Source organism: Plectropomus leopardus, chromosome 23 (assembly GCF_008729295.1).
Source record: "Plectropomus leopardus isolate mb chromosome 23, YSFRI_Pleo_2.0, whole genome shotgun sequence".
Taxonomy (NCBI): domain Eukaryota; kingdom Metazoa; phylum Chordata; class Actinopteri; order Perciformes; family Serranidae; genus Plectropomus; species Plectropomus leopardus.
The window spans coordinates 19640837-19661464 of NC_056485.1; the positions used below are offsets into that span (position 1 = coordinate 19640837).

The 20628-nt window shown below is 41.7% G+C and overlaps 1 protein-coding gene and 1 long non-coding RNA gene across 2 annotated transcripts in view; one reads left to right on the top strand and one right to left on the bottom strand.

The window, feature by feature from the left end:
* Positions 1-20628, top strand: part of LOC121961984 (cytochrome P450 26B1) — a 40883-nt gene that overhangs the window by 5888 nt on the left and 14367 nt on the right. Inside the window, exon 2 of the mRNA XM_042512140.1 lies at positions 16318-16542. Coding sequence (XP_042368074.1) covers positions 16318-16542 — 225 coding nt within the window. The remainder of the gene's footprint in view (positions 1-16317; positions 16543-20628) is intronic.
* The window catches only part of LOC121961985, a 110203-nt gene continuing 95790 nt past the window's right edge, over positions 6216-20628 (bottom strand). Inside the window, exon 4 of the long non-coding RNA XR_006107104.1 lies at positions 6216-6452. This is a non-coding gene — a long non-coding RNA (uncharacterized LOC121961985). The remainder of the gene's footprint in view (positions 6453-20628) is intronic.

A 20628-nucleotide genomic window follows, 5' to 3' on the forward strand; every position in this document is an offset into this window, starting at 1 on the left:
TGACCACAAAACCTTTTTTTTAAACTGCAGATCGCTTTAAAATGGATCGGTCTCAAAAATGTGCTGCTGCGCGTGTTGAGTTAAAAATATACTGTATGTATAAATACTCACATTTAGGGAGAAAGAGTGTTTGTTTAAGAAATCTGGAAGAGTAGTTAAGAGAAAAGAGGAGAATGAGAAAATGTGAGTCAAGAAGAAAGGAGGCAATGACAGTTTAACATATTTAAAGGTCCAGTGTGTAGAATTTGGGGGGATATACTGGCAGGAATATAGTATAATAACAGTGTTTTCTTTAGTGTATAATCACCTGAAAATAAGAATTGTTGTGTTTTTCGTTACCTTAGATTGAGCCGTTTATATCTGCATATTAAATGGTTACTCGTCAACAGAGTCTGCAGTGTTGTACCTGCATATTTCTACAGTAGCCCAGAATGGACAAACCAAACACTGGCTCCAAATAGGGGCATTTGTGTTTTCACATCTGCCACCATAGTTATCAGCCTCTCCACAACGAGCTCAATAACATCGGAAAAACACAGATTTTTAAGGTAAAATTGCTTTATACAGCGTTTTTATCCATTTTTCATGCTGTGTTCAGACACCTTTCACATGCATTTACACCTTTAAAACTGAGCAAATTGGTCTGTTTTTTTTAAAGCAATTTGGAGAGATGTCCCACAAACTGCAAAAAATTAGGAAAAGGAAATGGCCTGGAAAAAACTTCATAAAGGGAGAGAGAAATAATTAGAAAATAATAACAAAAAATAGGAAAAATGTCTCGAAAACCATACTATTATTATTATTATCATTTAATCTACATGTTTATTTGTCTTTCTGTTTTTTTTAAATATTTTATTTTATTATTTCTTTTACCTTTTTCTGTTACATATTTTCTTTTTTTGCAATATTTCTGGTATTTTTCTTGTAACTCATAACTTGTTACTTATATGCTTGAAAGAACTTAAGCAGATCTGTGCAGGGTTCGAAGGGTTAAAAAATGCAACATTATTTATATGTGCTGAATTTAAACAGTTCTGCCTCCACTTGGGGTCACCAAAGTGCAAAGTTCCCAGATGCGGTTGGGAAATTAATTGATGGTTTTGACGTGAAATCAAAAACTTTGGGATTTGGGATTATGTACAAGCTACTAATACAATGTTCTAGAGTTTCTGGGTAATGAAGTTCTTTAAACTTCCACAGAAAAAAAAAGAAAATCACCTATCTGGCCGTCCGGGAGAACGCCACAACACAAGTCTCCTCATTTAATGGAACTGATATCTACACACACACATACACACACACACACACACACACATGCAGTGCAGACAGGCTGGACTGAATTTAGGTCAGACCAGAGGAAATGAACACATGGCACAGACACTCAGACTGTACTGTGTGTATATGTGATTTAAGTTTGTGAATGAGCCAGAGTGTACGACACACACACACACACACACACACACACACACACAATAGATTTCTATGCAGAAGGTGCAAATGTTATCAGTAGGCAGCATCAGTTCAGCACTTTGAAACTTTGGCATCAATGCACATACACATGCATATAAACTGTACACACACACACACACACACACACACACACACACACACACACACACGTGCACACACACTAATGCGTTGCCCGTCTGTCTGCCAGCCTGTCTTCTTGTCTCTGTCTCTGTTGCAGTGATGAAGTGTTAATGATGGTGGGCAGAGTAATAACAGTCCTGCAGACCAAACACTCTCTCATCTCACACAGCGATGACAGCTCGCTCTCGCTCTTCCTCCCTCGTCTCTCTCTCTTCTTCCTCTACACCTGTCCTGCTGCAGCCTGCTCTCTCCGGCAGCACTTCCCTCAAATCCCTCAACATTTAACAGCCAGTTACAGATTGAGCCGAGGTATTGATTTTTCTTTCATCCTTTAATTTCTGCTTATCCCTTTTGACACACTCGTGGTGCCTTCAAGTGCAGTCGCATCCCATCCAATGTGGTTTTCAAAATTTTGCAAGTGGAACGTTTCTGAGAAGTTTTGACTTAAACATCAGCGTTTCCAATTAGTGTACTTCATACCCTGCTTAAATTTTGCCAGGTATACGTGATATATGACTTTGCCTATGCCTTTCAGACTAATAAATAGACAATAGAAACCCACAAAAGGTTAAAAAGTAATATTTTCACACCTATTTTCTGTATTAAATAGAGAAATACAACTGTGCACCATTTGACTTCAACTTTCTCTCGATCACAGAAGACTGACAAGGTTAATTCGCCTCGTTAACTCATCATAAAACACACTTAAAACTCACCCAAACTGTCTTTGGTGCTCTTTCTTGTAATGTAGTTAGTAAGTCCACCGTTCCAACAATCACCAGCTCCTGTTTGGTCAAAATAAATCACTAATTCACCAATTTAGTTGTAGAAAAAACCCCACAGTCTCTCTCTGCCTGCTGGCCGCCGGCTGTTTACAGTCCTGTAACTTCTACCTCTACAACTAAGTACAAACTGGAGACTGATCTCTGGTGGTGCATGCTGTGCACTACATACGATAAGTTTAACATTAAGTGTGACGATATAGAAAAACATAGCTCCGGAGATTTCTAAATACCCTAGCATATTGTGATATGGTAAAGCCTGGCCGTCACGCCTCTTTTGCTTCCACAGTGCCTTCATGCTATCTAAACTCACACACTGGAGTGGTATGATACCGGCATTTTTTTCTATGAAAATGCAAAGATGGCATAAAGAGCGGACTTCGTAGTGGCTCCATGACGCAATCTGTGTCAACAGAGCTACAGGCTCTCTCTGATCTCAAAAACCAGCGTGTTATGATAAAATCGTGGATAAAAACCACATTTTTATTGTGCATTATTTTCCAGCTGAAGACAGCCGATCACCTCGGAGCGTCTCCGCTCTGCAGCACATGTGGGATCTTTTGTGTTTTTGGGCAGATTGTGCCTTTAACCAGCTCAGACAGAGCCGGGATTGTGAGGGCCTGGTGGCTTCATCTATAGTAAGGTTCCATTACTGCGGTCCAGCCCGCTGTGTGCTGCATAGCTGCGGTTACACAGTCCCGACACACACACACACACACACGCACATACACACATGCACACACAGTAGATGGAAATACTATGAGTATATAAGCACATAACATGCAGCAGACGCACATATAGAGCGTGCACACAGCTAGACAAACACACACACATGCACATGAGTGTGTGAGCTCAGACGGATCATATTACGATGCTAAATAATTAACTCTTTCTTTCTTTCTTTCTTTCTTTCTACGAGAGTGGCAGGGAAGTGGCCAGTGTGTGTTTGCTGGGTGAGAGATACATAGTTCATTGAGCGGACACAAGGGGCAGCCCGTTACGTGTGTTTGTGTGTGTGTGTTTGTAACAGTGTTAACATTCAAGGCAGGACCCTTGAACCTCCAAGGACTCTTCTTCTCACACCCCTCGAACCTTTTTTCAAGCTTCTCTCCATGTTTCTTTTTCATCGTCTTTATTTTAAGTAATTTATCGACGGAAAATCAAGCGTGAGGCATATCTCTGTTATTCTTGTGTGTAAAAGTCGATGTTTAAGTCTTGTGTTTAAGTTTATCCGTTGCTTTTTGCGTTATCGGTTTCGCTACTGCTATCTTATCGCTCTATTTTTTCTTGTTTTTACTGCTAAATTGAGATTTTTAAACTCTTCCCGGCGTCTTTCTTCCTTTTTTTAATGAAATTCTTTCAACAGTCGTCACCTCAAACTCTAAAAAAGTATGTCGGTATTCGCTTTTGTCGCTGTAGCTTTACCGCAAATCCAGCGACAACAAGTCAATCAAAAATTCTTTTTTTTTTTTTTTTCGGTAAAAAAAAGCATCGGTCTCCATCTCACTTTTATCTTCCTCCCTGCTTCTATTCTTCCTCATCCATCCCTCCATCCCTGCCTTCCTCCTCCTCCTCTTGTTCAGATTAGCAGGAGGTGCTGGCAGCGGTCTCCCGTGCCCCTTCTTTCACCCCGAGAACACACTGCTCCCTCCTCCAAACACTCTTGTCCTGGGCCGAGTATAGAGCACAATGTTAAGCTCTCTTTCTCAATGAGTGCGTGCGTGAAAGAGAGCTTATGAACTTTGTGTGTAAATACTAAGAATAAGGCTGGAATTACTAATTTTTTCTTTTCTGTTGTCGACAAATCCCATGAAATGGTCAACAAAGTGTTAGTCCGGCTCTCAACGCTTTGTGGCGCTCAATTCGAAATTTGTTTCTTCCAACTGAAAAAGAAAATATCAAAAATATACTTTTAAAAAAAAAAAAAAAAAAAGCTCAAGCATTTCCAAAAACAGCTGTCGTTTTTAGTTGGCACAAACAGGAGTAAATGTATTTGTTGGGGACTATTTTCAGCTGTGGATGAATACACATTCACTGCTTTAATGGAAAGGTTCCCAACTTTTTCTGTTTCTTTTCTAAAGTACCGCATCAAGTTTCAGATGTGTTATTCACTGGATATTATCGAATATTATTCGTACTATTTGCTAATACAGTTTTTACAATATTTAACAACATTGTTACAACACGTTTCATTCAATTAAACTGTCAGCATTTAGGTTTGTTTAGTCCAGTTTGCACGAGTGGCGTTCCATTACTTATACTGACTATTTCAACTGCATATTTATTACTTTTACTTAACTATTTAGGCCATTTATCCATTACTTTTAGAACTATATGCACTGTATATTCATTATTTTTAGCAACTTTTCTTCTCTGCTCACTTGCTTTTCACACATAGTTTCTGGCTTTCATACATGGTGTAATTTTGTCAATTTTTTATTTGGCAGGCACATGGGTTTGGAAGGCATGCTTTCTATTAAATCGCCCAAAAAAAAAAATTAAAAGATTAAAAAAAAAATTAAATTTTTTTTTTTTTTTTTTTTTTGTTTTTTTTTTTGGGGGGGGGGGCCCAAAAAAAAAAAATCACAGAAAAAGCTCTAAAGAAAAAAAAATCGTTTTTAAAAATCAGCAAAAAATTTAAAGGAATAAAGATTGCCATGAACTTAAAAAGAAAATTTTTTTTTTAAAAAAAGCAAACATGCCTCCCAAACCCACGGCAAGTCCACAGGATTGGGATTCACAGCTCCCGTGTTTCTAGCAGCAGAATGGCTCACTGATGTGTTTTTAAAAGTTTTGGACGACAATGAAACCGGATGAACGGAAAATATGTGCAGCTTTGGATGAACATGTTTTAGCAGGATCAGCTGATTGATGGTTTTGATCGTATCATTTGATTTGCTCATAATGAAAGAAATATATCTTCACACGAATTTGTTGAGTTTGTGTGTGTATCTGCTTGCAGCTGTGTGTGTGTGTGTGTGCGCGTGTGTGTGTGTGTGAGTGAGTGTAAGGGTATTAGCTGGGGTCCCAGGGTGAGTGCTTAGAGAGTTTTCAACAACCATAATCTCCCCTCCTATAATGTCCCCGGGTCAGGGGCCAACCCTCTCTCTCCGTCTCTCTCTCGCCCGCTCACTCGCTCGCTCTCTCTATTCTCCTTGTTTTTTGGCTGAACTATCCGAAGCCCTTTTGCGTTAATCCGTCCTTTTTGAAACCAGCACCCTTCCCATCTCCCCGCCTCCTCTGCCACGCTCTGCGCTCGCTTTCTCTCGCTCCGTTTTTGGCGCTCACCCCTTTAACACTTTCTCCTTCCTGTTCTCTTTTTTGCCTCCTCTCATTCTTTATCTCTCTTTTTCCCCTTCTTCTCTTTCTTTTCCTTCTTTTTTCCCTCTCATCCCGCTTTCTTATTTCTTCTCTTTCCCCTTCTCCCTCTGTCTCTCTGATGCGGCGGCGTGACCGCAAAGGGACGGGGTTCATTGTCAAGTCGAGGACCTATCGCACCATTCAAATACACAATATCACACACACACAGACACACACACACACACACACACACACACACACACGCACACAAAAACTCACACACTGGTTCCTTGGTATCTCTGGCACCGGCTGAATGATTGACAGCTGAAAAGAAAGAAGGAATTCCCTCACAGCCTTTGACCTCGTTTCCTCTCTCTCGTCTTTCTCTGCGGCTGCTTTTCTCACTTTTAATTTTTAACCTTCATTTTAGACGCAATCCTGAAGACTAACTTTTTTTTGCAGATTTTGCGAAAGATTTGTGACCTTTGTGAACTAAATTGTGGCTCGTTTGAACTCTCCGTTGATGTAATTTGAGGTTTTTTGGGCGTGCTTGTCTTTGTCGCTATCCCTCTTTTTTCCCAGACGCTATTTTTCTAAAACAGATGTCATTTTCCTGTCGCTAATGATAACGTTTGACTCACCTGCTCCTTCGCGGCCGTCACACCGAGCTGTCAAAGATGCGTCAGCGCGCGTTGTTTCATCATCGCCTTCCCCGTGTTAAAAGTTGCACTGGAAAACAAACGCTGCAGCCGGCGGCCGCCATGCACCGACCCTCAGCACCTGCAGCGAGAGGAAACAAGCAGTCAGTCCTCCACATCTCGACACTTCCATCTGTGCAGCTTTAGAAGTACTTTAGAGCTCAAGTTACTATGGAGGGCATCAAATAATTATATTAACCCTTTGACACCCGGAACAGCATCACTTTTCTCGTGCTGTATTTAAGTATTTAAACCTCTGAATAAGCATTTTGGTTAGAAATGTTCCACAAATTATTTTTAAAAAGCTAGGGGAAAATGTCCTTAGGAAAAAAAACTACATTTACATATTTATGTTAAAGAAATATCATATTTTAAACACTTTTTTCCGGTTCACTTCGCTTATTCTTAATTAACTTTCAGCTAATTAGGTTAAAAAATTTTTGGGTTAATTCTTTTTGTTGCTTTTTTATGGCTATGGAAGATCGAGAAACATGAACATGTTTTCTAACACGCAACAGACAACCGTAAAGGAATTAACAATGACAATTTTTGATTGTTTTCTATTTATTAAATCCTAATTTCAGTTAAAATTGATTTTTTTTCTCACTCAAAATCTACACAAAGGAGCTGATGATGTAATTCTCCAAATATGTTAAATACGACCCATGTTGGGAGAAGATCGTAATTTTATTCAAGATTCAATACTTTTGCCATGTTTGCCTGTTACTCCACTACACTTCTGTGTAGTGGAGTAAAAGTATTTTTCTCCAGTTTTACTTCAGTATCTATCAGTATATTTGTTTCCTAATGCATTTTTGTTAATTTGTTACTACAAAATAAAATCAGGGTTTGGCGGATCAGTGGTCCAAGCTTCCAACTTAGATTAAAGGTTAAACACGTGAGGACAAATGGAAACAGCTCCTCTCAAAGCTGCAGCGAAGTTTCGATTTCCGGTCAGGTCGCACGTCAGATTAGGTGCTACATGCTAGCAACAACATTTCACTCTACGATGAGACCGACTTCATGACGGAGGCAGAAATTTGGTCTCGACGCACAGAGAGCGAGCACCGATTCAAGGAGATACAGATTTGTGACGGATGACTGCTCCGCTGCAGCGTGTCGGCTCTGAAGGTGAAAGGTTTTCTTTAAACCCTTTAAGTCCTAAAGTGTAATGCCGACACCACTGAGTGGCGTATATGTAAGGAAGGAATAAACTTGATAATTCCCAAAAATTCTGAATACTTGTATTTTCATAAACAGCATTTACTTTCACTTTAACTTTCACTACTTAATTACATTTAATATAATAAAATTACTTTTGACACAAGTGCAGTAAATATCAAGGACTATTCTAAAAGGTGACTTAAACTTCTATCAAAGTAGTTTTTTTAGTAAGATATCTGTACTTTTACTCAAGTGTGGCTTTCAGGTACTTCATCTACAACTGAGTGCACCAAAAAATGTGCCTAGTTTCCAATTATTTAAACTGTCGAGTGAGATATGTTCAGATCTGAACACATCTACTTTAATTTAAATGGAAATGCATTTATGTCAATTTATGGGATATTTTCTGCAACTCAGATAAACAGCTGAAATCAGAGTTTTCACACACGTGCATCATGCAAATGATACACACGTATAATGTATCTCTTATGCAATACATTACATTCATTTTAAATTATCCGTACGTATGCGGTGACAGCGGATGATATTTGACGATCTACTGGCTGCAAAAAAAATATAAAACTCTTTTCCTGCAAAGTACTGACCGACTCTGTTTCTGACTTTGCTGCACTGTCACTCATTTCCTGCTACTGTTTTCCCATCAGCCTCTGTGTCTAGAAAAGCCCTCTCTGCTCTGTCTAAGCGTCACTCCAATATTTCAGTTTTATAACCAAGTGTACACTTTCTCCCCCACTCCACACACACACACACAAACACACACACACACACACACACACACGCGTGCGCTGTCACCCCAGTGTGGCGGTGTGTGTGTGTGTGCTGGTGGAGCTGCGGCGTTGATCTAAGTAAACATAATTAGCTTTGTTTTTTTGTCTTGCCCTAATAAAAGAGTCATTTGTTGGACATTTCCACTGCGCTACAAAGAGGACATTTATAAGCCCGGGCCCAGGTTGCCCCCAGGCCAACCCCAACAGAACAGACGGGGGTATTTTTAGCACGGCCGGCGCGCTAGCTAGCTCTGCTTGGACAGTGTGTGTGTGTGTGTGTGTGTGTGTGTGTGAGGGGTGTGTGTTTGTAGAGAGAGAGAGAAACAGAGAGAGAGTGCGAACAAGAGGGAGATTTTCTGAGATTTTCTGAGATCGCGGTGGCGTTTGTTAGACTTTTTTGAGTGTATGTGCGAATGTGTAATGAAAGGTTTTATGTGTGAGTGTTTGGATGGCGTGTGTGGAAAATCCTCGCAGAAAAACCTCCTCCTCTCTCCCTCCTTTATTGAGGTTCTCGTAAAATATCTGATAAATCTCTGTTCAAAAAAATATATAAAAGGGAGTCTGTAGAAGCTGACATCGCCGGTTACCACAAACGGCCGTTTCCAGACTGCAAGTTTAAAGAGCTATACTTTAGGAATATTCACTTACTTTGTGATTAAACACTTTACTGGTGTGTGCATAACCTTTAACCCCGACATAACCTGACTGATACCCCGTTTCGTACCTTAATATGACCTCAACTCGGATCCTAAGCTCTGTGCAGCATTTCATACCTAATGACGCCTCGGGGTCCAGTTTGAAGCTGCATTCGCTGTTCTCAACCTGCCGGCGCCAGTTTTACTTTTACCTCAAAGCCGACAGGGAGTTTAGGAGAGACGGACATAAAGTGGTTGAAAAAAAACGACAATTTTACAAAGACAAGGAGAAGGAGATTATTATTCGGTTGTGACAAAGAAAACGCTGTCATTGTCACAGTCAGGACAAGCAAGAATGCAAAGGAGTGAGGAGGCAGGAGAGTCGTGTGGTTTGTTGAATGTAGGAGATTTAAAATAGGAGACTTGTGTCGCGTTGTCTGCTGAATGTAGTAGGAAACTGTCATTTTGTTTGTTGAATGTAAGAGATTTAAAGTAGGAGACTGTCGTGTTTGCTGAATGCAGGAGATTTAAAGTAGGAGATTGACATGTTATTTGTTGAATGTAGGAGATTTTAAGTAGGCGACTGTTGTGTTTGTTGAATGTAGGAGATTTTTTCATGTTGTTTGTTGTAGGAGTTTTAAAGTGGGAAACTTTGTTGTGTTATTTGTTAAATGTAGGAGATTTAAAACAGGAGACACATTTTTGTTGAATGTAGGAAATTTTAAGTAAAAGACTTGTTTGTTGAATGTAGGAGATTTTAAGTAGGAGATTTTGTCGTGTTACTAAATGTAGGAGATTTAAAACAGGAGACACGTTATTTGTTAAATGTAGGAAATTCTAGAGTAAAAAACTTGTGTTTGTTGAATGTAGGAGATTTAAAATAGGAGACGTGTTATTTGTTGAATGTAGGAAATTTTAAGTAAAAGATTTGTTTGTTGAATGTAGGAGATTTTAAGTAGGAGACTGTTGTGTTATTTGTTGAATGAAGGAGATTTTATGTTGGAGACTGTCACATTTGTTTAAGAAACTGAAATTTGGAAACTCTGATTTGTTGTTTGATGAATGCAGGTGATTCAAAGTAGGAGACATTGTTTAATGAATGTAGAAGATTGACTGTAGGAGATTTTGTGGTGAAAACAGCAGCATCATGAAGCCTTGATACCGCTAATTTAAATACAGCCTGGGGATGTGTATCACCTTTACAATTAGAGTACGTAATGCCACTGAAGTGAATGACACCACCTGCTTTCACAAGCAACAAGCACAAGCAAAACTCACGTGAAGCTGCAGTTTAACAACAATAAGACAAAAACAGGGTGAGTGCACCCTCAACTCGTTGATTCCTGGTTTTGTTCAAAGATTATTCACATTAACAAAAAGCGACTGCTGGAAAAAACGGAGTGGCTCCTCGTTACGTACACACGCACACATCGTTTTTGTGCCTCCCCATGCAGCTCTCTTAGTTGCTAGGCAACACATCCACAAGAAAAAAAAAGCTTTAAAACTTTATGCCCTCCATCATTAAGAGAAACCTCTTTATGGTTTTCAGCTCACATCAGAGTTTGTTGCCTGTGACCTCGGCGGTGAAAATCAGCCGTAATGTTGTGGTAGCAATTTTGGTTTCTGGGTCTCTTTTTGCGAAACTGAAGCGAGTGTTTACAGCGGTGGCTCCTTCGCTCCGCTGAAGTTTGGAGGGAAAGTGTGTTTCAGCCTGCGCAATCAGTGTGAAGCTGTGACGCCTGCGTCTCTGCGGCGACGTCTACGACTCTGTACATGTGTGTGTGCTGTGATTCCGTGTGCGGTTTTGTACGTGTTCTCCTGCATGAGAAGTGTGGCGTCATTACATCACAACTTTTCCATGCTCGCTCTGTCTGCGTGTGTGTGTGTTTTGCCAGATTTGAGAGGGAGGGAGGAGGGGTGTACACTTCTCACCTTTTACGTTAAATGTCATCCAGACCACACCCCTGGCACACGCACGCACACACACACACACACACACACACGGATTATTTTAGTGTTACTTTTTGTTCAACGCACTATTATTTTCCGGGGACTAAGACGGATGAAAACCATCAGTATGCTGCCAAAAATGTGTGTGAAAAGAAAACAGAGAGAAATGGGAGGAGAAAATGTATGAAGAGATACACACATGATGCTCGTAGCTGCAACCACACACACACACACACACACACACACACACACACACACACACACACACCAAAGAAAGTACACAATCAGCCCAACCTGATGCTGTATCTTGGAGTGTGAAAGGGAGCCTTGTCTGGCTGCCTGAGGAACTCCCTTCGAATTGGACTCTGTGTGTGTGTGTGTGTGTGTGTGTGTGTGTGTGTGTGTGTGTGTGTGTGTGAGAGCAGGCCTGCCAGGCAGACATACTAAACCACTCTACATCCATGTGGCAGCAAAATGTAGCTTGGAAAACAACCCCACTCTTACACGCACACACACCCTGAGGGCTCCAGAGGCCAGCCGGCGACCTGGTGTGTGTGCGCGCTAAAATGTGTATGTGTGTGTGTGTGTGTGTGTGTGTGTGTGTGTGTGTGTATGTGTGTGTGTGTGTGTGCATGCCACAGTAAAAAGAGGAAGTATACAGGAGCTGTGAAAACAGTTCAGGTCAACAGTTTGTGCCCAGACAGATCGGCAGAGAGAAAAAGAAACCAAAATCTGCAAAAGGTGAAGGATAAAAGTGTGAATATGACTTTAAAAATACACTCTTCAAAGATAAATCCGAGTGAGAGACTTTTAGGCGGTTATCCCAAGTAGCTGTGATGAATGTCAATGGCAGAAATGTTTCTGCATTGGTTTATATTGCCCAGTTTTTGTACAAATCCAACATTGGTTGCTCTTAAGTTGTCCTTTTGCATCGCAACGCTAAGCAAAAAGAAATGTAGAAAGTGAGACTGATTTTTGCAACCACAGGAGCAAGAAAGAGATGAGAATGTAATGCAGCTGCAGCTAAAGATGCATACTGAGTAAAGCTATGTAGAAAGAATGCACGGCGTATATAAAATAATGTCAACAGCTCGTGAAAAGGTCGTAACATCTGAAGCAGCTTAAGCGCACTGACAAACTACAGCTCCAGAGGTGGGGCGTGTCGGGCTGAATGCTAATTAGCAGCATTTTTCATCTATAAAAGCAGTCTGGCAATCAAGAGTTTTCAAAGCAACATGAAACAGCCAACAGAGCTGCAAAGAGTCTGAAGCATCTGTGCTCAATTTGGGCTGAGTTCACACAGAGAGACGTTAAGATGTGAGGTGCGTTGCGAGAAGGGGAGAAAGAGATGAGCTGCAGGAGCTAAATAAAACAAGAGGCGAGAAGGCAGACGTGTTGTGTTTGTGTGGTGACATATTTAGGTCTTCATCTTCTGAAAATTTGAAATATTTAAAAAAAAATCAAGGTGCTTTCCTTGTTGAGTTGCACCTGTGCTTTGAAAGATGTGCAGCTGAAAAGTGTTCAGTCTTTGTGAGTAAAGCTTCGAAAACTGTCAGAAATTATGAAACATATCAACACCGTCATAAATGCAGGCGCTTCTCTGCCTATTAAACTTATTGTATGTAGTGCACAGCATGCACCACCAGAGCTCAGTCTCCAGTCTTGACACTGCAACACCTAGTTGGTGGAGGGAGACATTACAGGACTGTAAACAGGTGACTTCATCTAACTTGGTGAATCAAGGATTTATTTCATCCAAAACGGACCTGTAGTAACCAAAAATGGTTTGGGTGAGTTTAATTTTGTTTATGTGGAGTTCGAATGATGTTTTCTGATGGGTTAACGAGGAAATTAAGCCTCATCAGTCAGAGTGATAGCTGAATTCAAACGGTGCACAATTGTATTTCTCTGTTTAATAAGAATATAACTTTCCTTAAGCTGAAAGTAAGTATTAAGTCCATAAGTCTGACTGAGTTCTTATCTGACACCGTCCAGCGGATCAGGTGGCCTTTATGTTGGGATCTTATGCCGAAATCACTGCAAAAGTGGCGGCATTTGACAACTTTGGAATGAGGACAGACTGGTGTGTTTGTTACTCACCCAATGTAACATCACATGACATACATCACTAGCATAAGGACACAAACAGCATCCTCTCAGGTGAAAGTTTGAGGTTTGTTTGACCCATCCACCACCCCTCCCACCTGCCCTGTGCAGATTTTCTTGCTCGTTTCACTATGGCAGTTGGTTGGAGGGTTAAAAAATGTGGCACCACCCGGTGCATCTCATACCGCGCCTAGAGGGTGCCTCAGTGCGCTGGTATCTGACAAAGTGCAGGTATTTGACAAGTTGAGATTGTGACTAGTTTGTCAGGACATCTCTGCTTCTGTATCTTTTATTTTAACAATCATTTTTTTAAGATCTGTCTCTTTTCGGTCCCCAAACTTTGTGGAAACGACGACAGCTTCAGCTATTTACCCTATCTCACACAGAGGAAATATAACAAAGTGATAAAGATGAGAAGAAAAGCATAAAAGCACCAAACCAACAGTTTCTGCTCATGTGTGGTTGATTCTTTTATTCAGAGTGACTTGCAGCAGCTGAGCAGGTAGTTACTGTAATTTTCTATTTCCTCCATTTTAACAGCTTTTGGCGACTGCGGCAGTTTTTTGATTTGATTGTATTAAATGTATCAAGGCTTCACTGCAGGACTCCGTAGCCACAAATTGCACCGTAAACCAGAATCACAGAGAGGAGAAATTTGTCAGTCAGTGGAACGCTGCAAAAGATATGTTTGTGCGCACACGCGCACATGCACACACACATGCACACCACACACATACACACCACTGCTGTGAGAGGTGTGTCTCAAACAGGAAACAAACTACCTGCTAAAATTAGTCCCAGAAAGAATTATGCATTCACACACACACACTTACACTTTGTACACAGAGGCAAACACACACACACACACACACACACACACACACACACACACACACACACTGAGTTCCAGTAATATGCACATTACGATCCCTCTCAATGTTTGATCCCTTCACAATAAAAGCAGAAAAGACAGAGACTCCGTCTTTCTCTCTCAAAAATGTCGGTTATACCGTACTTCAGCCCTGCGTCTTTGGTGCATATGTTTATATATGTCACCAGTGTGTGTGTGTGTGTGTGTGTGTGTGTGTGTGTGTGTGCGTGCCTCACAGTCGTACATATCTCTTTCCCCAGGAGTAAACTGGGGTCAAACCAGTTAGTGTTGTCACGGCAATTTGCAGTTAGGCCTCTGCGTGTTTGTTTGCTTTGCACTTTTTTTGGTGAATTTTATGAATTTGGAGAACCTGAACATGCATGTGTGTTTTTACTGTACGTGTGTGAATGATGTGTTTGTCTGCGACTGTTGGTGTGTATGCCGTGTGTGTGTGTGTGTGTGTGTGTGTGTAACACAGTAAGCTGCCCTCGGGCTGATATATATTCTTTTCACTCAAACAGCCCATTTACAGTTCTGGGGTCGGCTCCCTCTCGCTCTGCCGTGACCCGGACCGTTTAGAGGTCAGCGTCAAAGCTGAACTCAGGTCAGCTCGCTAACTGACTCCAGCTCTGGTCCTCTGGGGGTTTACTGACAGCCAGGCTGCTCAAACTGCGGCGCAGGGGCCCTGAAATGGGCTGTGTGGCCTTTTCTGGTGGGCACTAGTGTGAAAAAGTGGGTTTCTAGTCTCCTCTGTGGCAAGAAAGTTTGAACTTTTGACACATTACAAGATTTTTTCAGCATCTGCTGCTTAACGTTGCTGTCAGGTTTCTGTGCTCCTCTTTTTCTGTAGATTCAGGTTAAGTTCTTGTCATCTGTTTCCCCTTTAAAGCCAAAGAAACGATGGTTTTCGCAGCTCATTCTTATTGCATATTTGGCTCTTCTTCTACTGTTTATTATATTCTTCTTTTAAACTGGAAACATTTCACACATGATTTCCTGCGAGACACTAAAGGGAGAATTCACAAAAGGATGCGAGGCTTTTGCGTTCTCTAAACGTGCACAATTAAGACAATTCTTAACGAACCTGCAGAGTAAAATACACAAAGATACTAGAACTACTTTCCTTGGGGGTCACTTTTGCAAAATAAATGGAGGCCAGGGGCCGGTTACAGCAGGGTTTTAGGACATTTCTACGATTTTAGGATGTTTCTCTTAAGTCCCTCAGTCCACAAAAAAGCACTATAGACACAGGATGAAAGTATTTCAATACACATTTTACGTATTAAATCTTAGCAGTACATCCAAAGTTTTGAAGTATACTTTACGAAGCAACAGCTAAAAGGATGACCCAGATCAGTCCTTGAGGGGCCCCATTGAGATCTCTTTACATTCCTTCATTTCGTCTTTATGGATGAGAAATTTCATTTACTGTATTTGAAGCCAGAGCCGAAAATGTTTGGAGAACCTTTGACCTTCACTATTCATCGGTGGATGTTAAAGCTGAACTCCGATCACATCCTAAAGGCATCCTGAGTCAGTTTTCATTGAATTAACCCCGTGTATACGCGCTTCTCAAACATCTGCAGTCTGCTACCTTCAGTGTATAAGTTTACTTTTGCTCTGGGAGCCGAGATGATGGAAACATCAGTAACTTTTAGCATGTGGGGACCCACCAGAAATGGTCTGTTTGGGCCCCAAACCACAGAGAGAGAAAATACTTACTCAGAGCTTTTAGAGGTGAAGATCAAAGCTGGAGTGAAGGTCAGATCCTAAAGGCTGTTTTAAATTAATAGCAAGCGTAAAAATCAGTCGTAAGAATCGCTGCGGAGCTTAAAACTGGAAAGATCTGGTTTGCAAAATACCATCAGTGTCTTTTGGCAGCTCGGAGAGAAAGTTTTGTTAATGATGTGATGGTGAGAAGGAGGAGAATCACGATTCAGATGACGAAAGACGATGATTGTCGCCGCTCCGCAAAGCATCCTTTAACCGTTTAAAAACCAAGCAAATTGGCTTGATTTCCTTAAAGACATTGGGAGGCAGCAATGAGCAATAAAAGGAGAAATTATCCCAAAAAATTTTGAAAAATGAGCAAAGATGTAAGTTGTAAAAATTAGTTTTAAAAAACACAAATAATTACAATAAATAAATTTTTAAAAATATTTTTAAACTTTAAGAAAAAAGTAGCTAAAAAAAATTAAATAAAAAAATTGACATATTTTAACAAAACAATATCAAAATGGCTAAAAACACAGAAAATACTGGGTGATTTAAGGATGGAAAAGCACCAGGTGTCCTTGGACGAGTATGGTTTCAATTTGTCTGATGGTAAACAACTTCCTCAAATCCTTGTCTCTTCAGCGTCCATGTCTTTTGTCTTTTTGGTTATAACCTGTAGAGCTGTATGATTGACCTTCATGTCTCCTCTCTATCTAGGGTTCAGGCTTCCACGCGTCGCGGAGGCAGAAGTACGGCAACGTGTTCAAGACACACCTGCTGGGCCGCCCTCTGATCCGGGTGACGGGCGCCGAGAACGTGCGCAAAGTGCTGATGGGCGAGCACACGCTGGTGACGGTGGACTGGCCTCAGAGCACCGCCACGCTGCTGGGACCCAACTCGCTAGCCAACAGCATCGGAGACATCCACCGCAAGAGGAGGAAGGTCAGGAAACACCCGAATACGATATATACACACGCACGCACATGCTGGAGATTGGTGTGTCATATGAGGGCAAGAAAGTAGCTTGTTCAGGGGGTTTCACACGTCAGAGTCCTGAAACGGTCTTTGTTCTCGGTGGAAATCATGCCAGCAACTGATCAAATAAAGCAGCACCTTTACAGTGATAATAGATGAATGAAAACGTTTCAATGGTGGCTCTGAAAATTTGAATCTTGCTCTGTTTTTTTGTAAAAGTCACGCCGTTTATGCACCAAAAAGACTTCTGTAATACTTTGTATGTGTTTCTCAGATTTTAGAACATTTCTCGGATTTTAACTTCTTCAGTTTATTTATCCCTTAAGAACTTCATTTGTGAAAAAACATCTGTGCGTGTACAGCTCACACCCAAACGCACAACAAACCACACACACATATCACACACAACATACCATCGAGCAATCAGCAAGTGGCAAGTAAAGCTCTGCAAAACACAAAAAATAATGACGAAACTAGACACTGCTGTCTTATTCCTGAAGGACTGTAGGACGTTTCTCTGACACCTTTTCAGCCGATCTTGATAAAGTTGTTTGGTCTGCACCAGCCTAAACAAACCATACAAACCAGGCAAACCAACCTGAGTTTGTTTTCAACCGAACCAAACAGGGTCGGTCTGAAAGCGCCCTTAACTGCAGAAGTTAACTACAGCGCACGCTTTCCTTTGCATTTATTTAATTCCCATTCAAGACACTGGTGAAATTGGCTTCACCATGTTAATGTGGACTTCAAAACCGTCTTCAAAACTAAACTGTTAGTCGCGAATAACTTTTAAATTCAGCGATTAATCGTGTTTTTAAAAATGAACCATTTGACAGCACTAGTTTAGACACAGAAACACACACATGCACTTGAAAGAATCCACTGTCAAAAGCACTGGAGTCATCTGCTGCACAATGAGGAAGGTAGGACACACTCTTACACACACACACACACACACACACACACACACAGAAAGAGAGAGTCCCGGTGTAAAGCTATCCCGTCCTCTCAGTCTTATCAGCAGCGTTCTGGCTACTGAAGCGTGAGAACGACCCCTCCATCACTCCGTCCTCTCCTTCACTCTTCTACACGGAGACACCCTCCCGCCCTCCTTCACCTGTTTTTCTGTGTTTTCTCTCAACTTAATTTGTTCAAATTCTTCTTTTTCCTGACTTTTACACATATTTGTGTCTCTTTCTTTAGTCCAAAGACTCTTTTTCACCTCCTGTCTGTCTTTGCTTCCTCCCTTCTCTCTCTTTTTTCCGTGCCAGGACCATTTCAGGTAATCAGCCACTTACCTCTCCCTCCTATTATCCCGTTATCCCCAGGGCACATACCCCCCTATACACACACACACACACACACACACACACACAAAGTCACAGATAAACACACAAAGGACAAAAATGAGATGAACAGGAAGCTGGTCTGGTGTTTTTTCCTGTAAATCAGTCTCTAGTTTTCTCTCTCTGGATATCTTTTTTTTGTTTTTGTTTTTTTGGAGGGGTTCGGAGGTGGGGTCAGGTTTCGTTGCCGCGGTGCCCGGGGACAGTGAGGGGTCGGCTGGGTCTAATCTGGGCTCTGATCCCCTCTCCTCTCCCTGGAGACCCCCGCACTAACCTCATGTAATGACCCCTGATTAGGAAGGCTGCCTCCAACACGGCACAAAGAGGGGCTTTCTGTGGGGGGCTCCACACGCACACACAAATACACACACGCACACACACACGTATAACAGTATACAAAAGCATAGTATGTGCACACACACCTCAACGTTCCCCTGCTCTCAACACAAACAGCCAGATGCAGACACAACATCTGTCTGCGATGAAAAAGCTTGAGTTCTGCGTTTAAGGAAAGACGTCTTTGAGCAAGACAAGCAGTCTTAAACCTGCTGATATTCTGTCCATCTGTCCGTCCGTCTGACCTCTGACCCTCCCAAAGAGGCAAAACGAAGAAGTTTTCCCTACAGAGGTCAAGTGATGAAGCGTTTCAATTTTGAGCGTATCTGCTCCGGTGTAAGACATACAGCGATCCCGGTTCCCTCACCTCAAAGTCAATGGGATTTTCCAAAGGATTTCATTTCGCCACTTGTTGGCAAATGCCTTTTTTATGCCACATAAAGGCTTCAGACCTATCGAGTGGAGTATTTACTGACAAACGCTAAAGTCTCTTAAGCTTGTTTTAACGTTATTTCAGGCGTCTGCCTGAAATAACGTTAAAACAAGCTTAAGAGACTTTAGCGTTTGTCAGTAAATACTCCACTCGATAGGTCTGAAGCCTTTATGTGGCATAAAAAAGGCATTTGCCAACAAGTGGCGAAATGAGACTACAGAGCGTCTGGAAGCCGCCGTTTGGTTAAGTTCAGGCGAAAGAGGCACATGGTTAGGTGTAGAAAAAACATCACCAGCTGACCGGAAGCGAACTCCAGAGTCCTGCATGAAAGTCCAGGGTTTGATGGATCCACTCATCGCTCCTCCAGCCCGCACTACAGCGACATTTGAGCTGCTCATATCATACCGTTATCGGCAGCGTTTCAACCTGACGCCGTCCAGCAGAGCATCACGTTTGACCGTCTGACTCTGTTTCATCATTTTGATAACAGGAGGGTCAACAGAGAGAGACGAAAAAGAAAGAGAAAACGGGGAGAAGGGCAGAGAGGTCAGCTGGGCAGTTTTCAAGACTTATGTAGTGAGTGTGTGTGTGTGTGTGTGTGTGTGTGTGTGTGTGTGTGTGTGTGTGTGTGTGTGTGGGTTGGCAGAGCTCCCTCCTGTTTTCTGGGTAATAAAACTAAGTCAACAGCAGAAGCGAAACAACATCAACTGCAGAGAAAGAATGAGCGACTGGCTTACCGTCTGACCCACTGGACCAGAACTGCTTTTCTGTGTGTGTGTGTGTGTGTGTGTGTGTGTGTGTGTGTGTATGTGTGTGTCTGCCGTCCTTGCGGTTTTCGTACGGAAAAACAATCTTCACACAGCACATTAGCCTTTCGGTGGATCAACAGAGCCAGCCAGTTTCCATCTAACCCCGTGTTAAGCTAGGAAACTAACTCCCTCAAAGAGCCACAGCGGCCTGCTTTTCCACTACGGGCCGGTCGGGGCCAAACGGGGCCAAACGAGGCCAGCCAGCGCTCACACATCATCCCCCGTCTGAAAAACAACATCAAACATATTCTGCTGCGGACAGACAGAGTTTATCGCCGTCATCACCGTATCAAGGCCTCAGTGTTGAGTTTCCTAATGAAGTGATCTGCGTGTTTCTGGACTGAGTGAAACCTTCATGGACACTAAAGGTTTAGGTGTCGCTTCTGATCGCTGGTCCCAGTTATCGATCTGGTTTTAGATTCCTCCGAGTCAGAGACACTCAGCTTTCCTCAGGGGCCACTTCTGCAAAATGACGGTAGGCCAGGGGCCAATGGCAGCAGCCACCACACAGGTTGCTAAGATTCAGGACATTTCTAAGATATTAGCACATTTTTAGTATTTAAGGACTTTTGTTGGATTTTAGGACATTTTTCTGATTGTCGGACGCTCCTAGGATTTTAGGACATATCTAACATTTTAGGACGTTTCTAGAATTGTAGGACATATTTAGGATATTACTAGGATTCTAGAACATTTCTGGGATTTTCGGACATATCACATTTTAGGACGCTCCTGGGATTTCAAGGGTTTTAGCATGTTTTTAAGATTTTAGGACATGTCTAGGATTTCAGGATGTTTCAAGGATTGTAGGACAATTTCTAGGATTTTAGGATGTTCCTAGGTTTGTCTTGACTACTATAATAACAGGTATATGGTTTAAAAACTTCTTAAAATCAGCCTAACGTTGGTGTAATGTGGGATTTAAATGGATTCAGATCTGATACATTTCAGTATCGGAGGGCTTCAGTTGACCGACTGAACTCGACTATTTTGCTGTTAAGTGACAGTTTATTAGTTTTCCGCATGCAGATCACAAAAAAACAAAGTCAATTTTGTATTTAATTTTCCTACCTGCACAAAATAAGCAAAATAAATGATTTGGGACGCTTTATATAGCTTGCCCAACAAC